This window comes from Ictalurus furcatus, chromosome 8 (assembly GCF_023375685.1).
Source record: "Ictalurus furcatus strain D&B chromosome 8, Billie_1.0, whole genome shotgun sequence".
Lineage (NCBI taxonomy): Eukaryota > Metazoa > Chordata > Actinopteri > Siluriformes > Ictaluridae > Ictalurus > Ictalurus furcatus.
This window is the reverse complement of record NC_071262.1, coordinates 1,088,482-1,098,481: the sequence shown is the minus strand read 5'-3', so window position 1 is coordinate 1,098,481 and position 10,000 is coordinate 1,088,482. Positions and strand designations below refer to the sequence as shown.

The 10,000-nt window shown below is 37.8% G+C and overlaps 1 protein-coding gene across 1 annotated transcript in view; it reads left to right on the top strand.

The window, feature by feature from the left end:
* The window catches only part of ntrk3a (neurotrophic tyrosine kinase, receptor, type 3a), a 183,406-nt gene that overhangs the window by 145,344 nt on the left and 28,062 nt on the right, over positions 1–10,000 (top strand). Inside the window, exon 12 of the mRNA XM_053630231.1 lies at positions 5,858–6,046. Within this exon, the coding sequence (XP_053486206.1) occupies positions 5,858–6,046 (189 nt within the window). The remainder of the gene's footprint in view (positions 1–5,857; positions 6,047–10,000) is intronic.

Below are 10,000 nucleotides of genomic sequence, written 5' to 3'. Positions count from 1 at the left end.
AACCTTCACTTTATAAACCTTTAGGTTTTATATTTCGCAGGAAACGTGTTCGAGCGGATTTATGCCTTAACGCTCTTTAATGCTCAGAAGAGCAGAACGTGGTTTTCCAGATGTGGATAAAAACAGGTTTAAGTGGGAATAAAGAAGAGATTTGGATGTTAGAAAAATAGCAGATGACTTTTTTTCCAAAAAATAAACTCAATGTGTGAACTGATGCATCAAAACATGGCGTAGAAATAAGTGAATAATAATATGAACATTTAAAGTTATTTTTACAAAAAATAGTTACAAAAAATGAAATGAAATATATTTTTTTAAAGTTTGTCTAAACACACCGAGACTTTGTAAGCATTTTACTATTTTAAATAATTTTCATTATCATTCAACTAACATTAAAAATGTCCAATTATGTCACATAAAACATAAAAATGTAAGTACAATATTTAAAATTTACATTACTAGAACAAAAAAATGCAAACAATACCAGTGGAATCATTAAAAAAAAAAAATATATATATATATATATATATATATATATATATATATATATATATATATATAAAATAAATGACCAGATTTCCATATTTTAGACTCACACGACTTTTATCTTTTACAGTTGTTGCTATGGTTACATCTCGCATGCATTCCAGTGTAACTTCACCTGCAGTTAGCATTAGAGGTATTATGGTGTAAGAACATAAACAAATACCCGTCAGCCAATCAGGAATGAGTATCTTCTCTGGCCATGCAAAAATAATTTATTTATGAGAATTGCTGCGTTTTTAAACATTAAAATAATAAATTATGTTTTAGGAATGATAATAAAATCTAATTGACATTTTTATAAGTTCTTATGTAAGAAAGATTTTTATTTATTTTTTTTTTAAATCAACAACAGCTTCGTCCTGAGGTTGTCATGGCTGTTTTAGATTGGTACAAAACACAAAAGGCTGTTATAAAATGCATTATCAGATGATATTACTAGACACTCGAGATTTAGAGCGCATTAGCCGCTAATTCAGATTCACATTCATTATAAACCTCTGTTTTTATGGCAGGATGATCGAAATGTTGTTGTTTTTGCTGTTTAAAAAAAAAAATAGGGAAAGGGGGGAACAGCGGTAGAGGTGGACTTTTTCTCGGAAATATTGTCAAAGCCCATGATGGAGAGGAAATAAACATAAACATGACACAGCTTGTCAGAATGCGGTGTAACGACAGAGACGAGAAATAGGACAGAAAACAAGAAACAAGAAAGAAGTGAACAAGACAGAAAAATGTGACGCAAAACTAATAATGATGATGATGATAATAATAATAACGATGATGATGATGATATTATTATTATTATTATTATTATTATTATTATTAAGGAGAAAACATGAACAAACAAATTTAAATCAGTTGAAGTGATATAAGGACAAATAACAATAATAAATAATAATAATAATCATAATAAAATTCCCCCATTTCCAGTGTCAGATGATTTAGAAATTATAATAATTAAGTACATTGTGATTGATTTATTTACATTTATATTTACTTTTTAAATGTAGCATCTTTTTATTATATTTAATCTGTATTTAATTTAATATATGTAATATGCATCTATATATTTTCAAATGATTTAAATTATTGTATTGTTGTAGACATTTATATATATATATAAACCTCAATATCGTGAAACATATCGCTCATCGTAGAAAAGTATGGTGATATGATATGTTAGTCCTGTGGCCCAGCCTTAGGGTGTATATTCCATCTGAAGAAAAAAAAATACGTTCAGTGGAATTTAATACGAGAATAAAATGATAAAAGATCGTTTATGAGGCGGAGAAAAAGCCCGAGTAAATCTAATTTTATAAAATGCACAAATTAAAGCATTAATATAAAATAAAGTAAGAGCAGCAGTAGTGTGGTGTGTCAAACCTTGACTTTTTCCTGAGTGTGTGTGTGTGTGTGTGTGTGTGTGTGTGTTTTGCTGGAGAAATGGCCGCTCCTTATCATCTTTGCTCTTTTGTTGAAGAAGAGAAAGGAAATAAAAGTGTCCACTTAAAAAATTACATTTCCATTTAGGCAGGCAGAAGAACTGGTTTTGGATCAATGAACATTAGAGAAAAATATAATAATTCATCCCTGAAAAGTATTTCTTTAATTGCTTGAAGTATTGCTGCACATTTCACAATCCACTTACAGGGAAATCGATGCCGAATGAAAGACCTGAATTTATTCACTTTATTTCCTTTAAATTGTTTCCTTTTAGGACTAAAAAATAGGCAAGTGATGAGGGGAAGATGAGCGAGCGCGAGGGTGGAGGCGTGGCTTTAAGTTAAAAGACGGTTGTGGATGAAACATTTACGGTGTGAGATGACTGTAGACCGTCCTCACACCGTTAAACATGCCCGGGATTTTCGTCCAATCAGGACTGGCGCTCGGGTCAGGTGATGTAGTCGAGCCACGTGCGCTCCATCTAACAACATTTCTGGAGTTTACACCTTGATCCTGACATATAATAATAATAATAATAATAATAATAATAATAATAATAATGAATTTTATTTATTTAGCACTTTTCATACATTAACATGCAGCTCAAAGTGTTTTACAGATTTAAAAAATGGTGAATATAAAGTTGAAAAAGCAGAATATAGACAAAAATAAAAATGTAATAGAAAATCTATTACTGTTCTATTCTATTTCTAGGGGGGGGGGGGGTATTAAAATAATATTATTTTATACATAAAAAAGAATAAAAACAACCTTCATACACTAAAATACATCTCCGAGTAATTTACGAGTAATTTACAAAGAAAAGACAAAAAAAAAAAAAACACATTTATAATGTGTTAAATATTAAAAATAGAAATAATGAATTAAACGTAATGATTGTAATTTAAAAAATGTAACATTCTAAAGTGAAACAATTGAAAGACTAACCATAAAAAAGTAATTATGTTTAAATAGTAACAATAAATTGGATATGACATGGAATTTTTTTAATCAAGGAAAAGAAAGAAAGAAAGAATTAGTTAGAAAATGTTAAGTGGTGTAAATTGCTTTTGAAACATTTCAAACTGGAGGGAAATTTCATGTTTGGATGAAAACATGGGAAAGTGTTTCTCCACAGGTTCTGTACTTTTATTATTTTTAAATAGTCCTCTTTTTTTTTATTTGAATGTGTACATTTAGATATTTTATTAAAACAAAGTAGCTGCTAATTTTTTTTAAATAACTATATCTAAGATTTTTTATTCGCGGGTTTTCCTCCGGCGCTAATCTCATCTCTGTGTGTGATTTATTTCTGCTCAGTGTTGCATTAACAGACTTTAACATTTACATTAATTGCTTCCGAACATGCCACACGAGCTTACGGGAGAGCTACGACGTGTGAAAAACGTTGCACTAAATGCTAGACGACTTTATTGTTAGCTTTAACGTGCGGTCGCCAGAGCAACGCGTCACCTTAATTAGAGCTAATCACACGGTGCGATTATTTGACTAGCGTTAGAGGTAATTGGTGTGTTCAAGGCTTCGAAACAATAACCTCTAATCATGTTCGGTAATTTACACACCGCTACTTTAACCTGCGGTTGCGATTATGATTATTATTAACATAATCTGAAGAGGATTTGAAAAACTTTTCCTCGCAGACTTTCGCGTTAATACCTCGCCGTGGGATTCATTTCGTTTTCCTAAAACATGCAGTGCAGGTCGAGGTGTAATTACTGCTCTGAGTGCTGCTGTTTTTATCCAAACTGATTAGAAAAATATTACACACATCCTTATTCAGAGTAACTCAGCCGTAATTACAGACTTAAACGCTGTTCACAAGTTAGGTGAGAGTTACACACGCGGGGGCGGAGCTTCATATCCACTCAATTCAAGTCCAGCACCTCTGGAGCACCGTATGTCACGCTCAAATTGATGTTTTGGCTAAAAATACATACAAAAAATTTGAGGCCAATTTTACAAATGTAAATATAACAATATTCATTCATTCATTAATAATTTCATTATTATTTTAATATTATTATTATTATCCATCTATCTTCTATACCGCTTTATCCTTTTCAGGGTCACGGGGAAACCTGGATATTATTATTATTATTATTATTATTATTATTATTATAATATTTTGACCCCCAGCTCCTGCTCTCCTATTCAGTAATACGTATATAACGACTACATGCCCAAAAGGAAGGCATTTTGAAGCCATCACGTTGACTCTTTCTCATATATCCTTATAATCGGCTAGTCCTCTTGGTCAGTAACTGAATGGAAAGCCCAAATGGATTCGGGATCGATCGATTGACCGTATAAGGTCTGTTTTAACCGTTTTCCTTATTTCTTGTATTACTCTTTATTGGACTTTGTGGTTTGACGCAGTCGTTCCAATTAAACGGAAAGAAAAGCCGCTGTAACGAGCGAGCCGGTTATCTGCAGCGGTCTGCGGCGGTCATTTGGCAGCCTGATAAATGCAGCCTTTTGTCTTCAAGTCTAAAACTAATTACTTTTTTTTTTTGGCTTCTAGGAGATCTCTGTTTAAGCGTCACATCAGGGACAACTGCAGTCCTTTCCAAATAATCTCAATTTATAGAGATATAGAAATGATTTGATCACGTCAGGGACCTGGTGTACCGCTTTCTTTCCTGAGAGAGTGAGAGAGAGAGAGAGAGAGAGAGAGAGAGTGAGAGACAGTGTGTGAGAGAGAGAGACAGAGAGAGTGAGACAGTGAGAGTGAGAGAGAGAGACAGAGAGTGTGAGAGAGAGAGTGTGAGAGAGTGTGAGAGAGTGTGAGAGAGAGAGTGAGAGAGAGTGAGTGAGAGTAAGAGAAAGAGTGAGAGAGAAAGAGAGTGAGAGAGAAAGAGAGTGAGAGAGAGTGTGAGAAAGAGTGTGAGAGAGTGTGAGAGAGAGAGAGTGAGAGTGTGAGAGAGAGAGTGAGAGAGAGAGAGAGAGTGTGAAAGAGTGAGTGAGTGTGAGAGAGAGAGTGAGATCGCTGGTGAGGGAACGACTGTTTAGAACTGCTGTAGCATCAGTGAGAACAGTAAATGTAACTATAAACTATAATTATAATTGTATTCATTGGTAAGTTGCTGTAGTATAAGAGGAATAAATCACTTCGAGACATGCTGTTAGAGGAAAATAATCATCTTCAGGATGGTAACAGTAACTGTGTGTGTGTGTGTGTGTGTGTGTGTGTGTGTGTGTGTGTATTGAGCGCTGTCTTCTCTCTCCTTCTCAGAGATTGAGTCTGACAGCAGGCTGATGTGTTTGTTATGCTGTGTGACCTCTCCGTCTTCACTGAAGAGTGTGTGTGTGTGTGTGTGTGTGTGTGTGTGGCTGTGTTTCCTCCTTGTGTACCCTTTATTGTGTTGATAAATAGTTCAACCAGAATAAATCCTGCACGCCACGGCCGAGAGTCACTTTGTTGGATTTAGTGTGAATTAATCAGAAGTTTGCTGCTTTTAGTTTTGCGCTGGAGCTGCGAGGCTAACGTCGCTAACAAGTAATGGAAGCTTATAGCCTCCAGTTTCGCCTCGCAGACCTTCTGACACGCTGTTATCTATCACCTCAAAACAGCAGACAGAGTCAAAGAGATAAAAAACAGAGCCCACAGCTCCAGCAGTTCATCAGCGCATTTTTCAGTTTGAGCACTGGATTTGGTGAGGGGGCGTGGCCTAATGTTTGAAGGCAGGACTTATTTTTCTGTAGAAACGATGTTCCTGAGAAGACGAATGATGTCTATTGAACATGCGATGAACGAAAACTAAAGAAATCAAACAGGACTTCATTTTTTAATCTAATTCAAGATTCTCTCCCTCTCTCTCTCTCTCTCTCTCTCTCTCTCTCTCTATAGGCCCCGTAGCTGTGATTAGCGGAGAAGAAGACAGCGCTAGTCCCCTCCATCATGTTAATCACGGTATTTTGAGCCCGTGTACACTGGACGCTGGGCCCGATGCTGTCGTCATCGGTATGACCCGAATCCCCGTCATCGAAAATCCACAGTACTTCCGTCACGGCCACAACTGCAACAAACCTGCGACATGTGAGTACATCCGTTTAATACGTAGCGTTTAACACGTAGCGTTTAATACGTAGTGTTTTATCTCTGGATATTTTTTTTATTAAAAAATTGTTTTCATATTTTATTTGGAAATGAAACAACGTCAAAAAAGTTTTCCTGTTAGAAGCTGTGAGGCCACGCCTCCTAATGAGACTGACAGCACACAGGTCACACCTCCTTCAGTGACCCTGAGAGACACAGAGGACACACCTTGTTCACTAAGACTGGCAGATACAGAGGCCACACCTCCTTCAGTGACAGATACAGAGGCCACGCCTCCTTCAGTGACACTGACAGATAGAGGCCACACCTCCTTCAGTGACAGATACAGAGGCCACACCTCCTCCCGTGACACCACCGGAAAGAGAGGCCACACCTCCTTTACTGAAACTGTATTCTGCACGCGCCTCCTTCACTGTGACTGACAGACACCCCGGCCACGCCCCCTTTTGTCCCGAACAGATCAGGCGGTGTATTATTGGAGAGCGCAGCATTTTTCAGGATTTGTGGCCGTTTCGTCCTTGTCCAACATTTTTTTACAGCGCACTTAAGCAGTGCGTAAATCTCTCTCGGCCGCTCCGTTGGGGAGTCGTTCGCTTTTACAGAGCTGTCACAGTTTGAAGGAGAGGAATGAAGTCGCCTTTAAATTTAGGACTGCGTGGTGGAAAAGGTGGAGGAGGAAGAAAGAGAGAGAGAATGAGAATGAAAAGAGGAGTGTGTAATTACTGGTACTGTTTTCAAAAATCCTGCACATGGAACTTTTACTCAGGGGCAGATTAGTAACTCCTGGACCTCCTGCTTCCATCTTCCATCACCTGAGGCATGACAAAGCCGCTTGGTTCCCTATCCGGCTTTAATCTGGGAATAATCTGGGAATAATCTGGTTTTATGGTTTGATAGAGTTCATTGTTTGATTGTATTCCCTGGTGCTAGATTTCCATCTCTCTCTCTCTCTCTCTCTCTCTCTCTCTCTCTCTCCTCCTCCTCCTACTGTATTTATCCCCCTTTCATCTTATTTGTTCTCTTGTTTCCCTCCCGGTTCTTCATCTTCTCCCCATCTCCTTCATACTGTCCTCATGATCCTCTCCAATCTTCCTGATCAGGTCTCGGCGGTAAATCCATTTATCTATTCTTTCCTTCTCCTCTTCCTTCATCTCTGTCTTTGTGAAAATTTGGTGGAATTGATGGTGGGATTAGTCAAAGCGTGAGAGAGCTGGACAGATTAAAAGACTAAACAAGCTGCAATTAAACCGATACGTGCATCAACCGTAGAAGAACAGTTTAATAAAAAATGAACACCGAATGTAATGTTTTCTTTAGTTTTACATTAAAGCTGCAAGGCTAAATTACCTAGCTAACAAATATTTATAGAAATCCTTTACGTAAATATTCGGCTCTTCACCTGAACCAATCGTCACTGCGTAGCTGAACGCTGGAACGTTGTAGAGGCGGCCATTTTGAACAAACAGAGTCACGTTATCTTAATCGAAACGCCCCGTAAGTCCCGCCTCCCAACGTTTGAAACCGTACTTGTTTTTATTACACAGCGTGACAACGTTGAAGAGAGTTTACGGATACGATTTTGGGTGATGTTTACGTCTGTTAGCTGTTAGCTACGTTAGCGAAAGTAAAGGAGCAAACGCAGGACGTCGTGTCAGATTTCGTTCTCATTCGTTCATAAACCCTCGAGGAGGATAAATTTTGATAAACCCCGTGCGTCAGGCGCTATGGGGCACTGTGAATTTGTGCTACACGACCACGCCCCCTTCATTTCTCTGAGACGTTTATTGATCTGCTCCAGGCTTTGATCTGAACTGAAGAGCTTACTGCCGTTCCAGTGGATCTCAGGTATAAAGCCCTACAAGCCGCTACTGTAAGCGTGCTAATTATATACGCTAGTCTGGTATTCCTCGTGGTTGACCACAGCTCTTTTTTTCCCAAACTATACTGATACTTTCTTTCTCCTTGAAGCTGGAGAGAGAGAGAGAGAGAGAGAGAATAAAGTGAGCATTGAGATGAGAAACGACGCTTTGCTTCAGGCGAGCGGAGGCAATATCCGCTGTTCCGGCGTGCTGATACACAATCAAAACAGTGCCTCATGGCCATGATTAACACCCAGGCAGTGTGTAAAGTGTCCAGGTTAGTCGTTCAGTACTGCAGAGAGGAAATGGCGGGATTGGAAGGTTGAGACTGAGGGTTACGACGTACGGTCGAAGACGAGGGAAAACGGGTTTTAAATAAAATTAGCCTGTTCTGAAGAATTAAAAACAAACCTTGCGTTCTTCTTCCTTCGATCACAGCTTTTACTGATTTATATCTGAGAAACACATCGTGCGAAGCCGAAATATCGAAATATGTACTGTGTGATTTCTGGAGGTATAAATGCAGAGCTAATCTTGGATTTGATAATTAGCAGCAGGAAAAAAAAGAGAAAAAAAGAGAGCAACGATGGAGAGCCAAGAAGAATTAGCATACTTGAGTTTCACAGAACAGAATTAAGGTAAAGAGTTGCATGATGCATGTTTTTAATCTTCTGATTGGTTACAGTTAGGGCGAGGGGGCGGGGTTAGTGCTTATAGCTTTAACTGCACGCTTCAGTCGTAGATAGATAGATAGATAGAGAGATAGACACAGACAGACAGACACAGCGAGACAGACAGATAGATAGGCAGACTGACAGAAAGATAGATAGACAGACACATAGATAGACACACAGACAGACAGAAAGATAGATAGATACAGACACAGCCAGACAGACAGATAGATGGACACACAGACAGATAGATAGATAGATAGATAGATAGACACACAGACAGACAGAAAGATAGATAGATACAGACACAGCCAGACAGACAGATAGATGGACACACAGACAGATAGATAGATAGATAGATAGATAGATAGAAACACAGACAGACACAAAGATAGATAGATGGACACACAGACAGACAGAAAGATAGATAGATACAGACACAGCCAGACAGACAGATAGATGGACACACAGACAGATAGATAGATAGATAGATAGATAGATAGATAGAAACACAGACAGACACAAAGATAGATAGATGGACACACAGACAGACAGAAAGATAGATAGATACAGACACAGCCAGACAGACAGATAGATGGACACACAGACAGATAGATAGATAGATAGATAGACACACAGACAGACAGAAAGATAGATAGATAGACACACAGACAGACAGATAGATGGACACACAGACAGATAGATAGATAGATAGACACACAGACAGACAGAAAGATAGATAGATAGACACACAGACAGACAGATAGATGGACACACAGACAGATAGATAGATAGATAGATAGATAGACACACAGACAGACAGAAAGATAGATAGATAGACACACAGACAGACAGATAGATGGACAGACAGACAGATAGATAGATAGATAGATAGATAGACACACAGACAGACACAAAGATAGATAGATAGAGACACAAACAGACAGACACAGACAGACAGATGGAAAGACAGACAGATAGATAGACACACAGACAGACAGAAAGATAGATAGATAGACACCCAGACAGACAGTCAGAAAGATAGATAGATAGATAGATAGATAGACACACAGACAGACACACAGACAGACAGATAGATCGATCACGTTATTAATCCCAGAGGGAAAATACTGTCAGGTCCAAAAGCCTCAAGACTCTCATAATTGTTCTGATTTTTTTTTTAGCCAATAATTTAAATCAAGTTCATTTATTTATTTATGTTTTGCATATATTAGGTGACCTCTAAGGGAATCCACATAAAACAAGAATAAATGAGTATAAATAAACACAAAAACAGCGAAACGCGGTTGAGATAAAAGGGCCAGTTAATTATCCGTATGTTTACGTTAAGCTTTAGTGAAACTTGAACACATTCGAGTCCCTTACCGAGACCCTATTTCAAT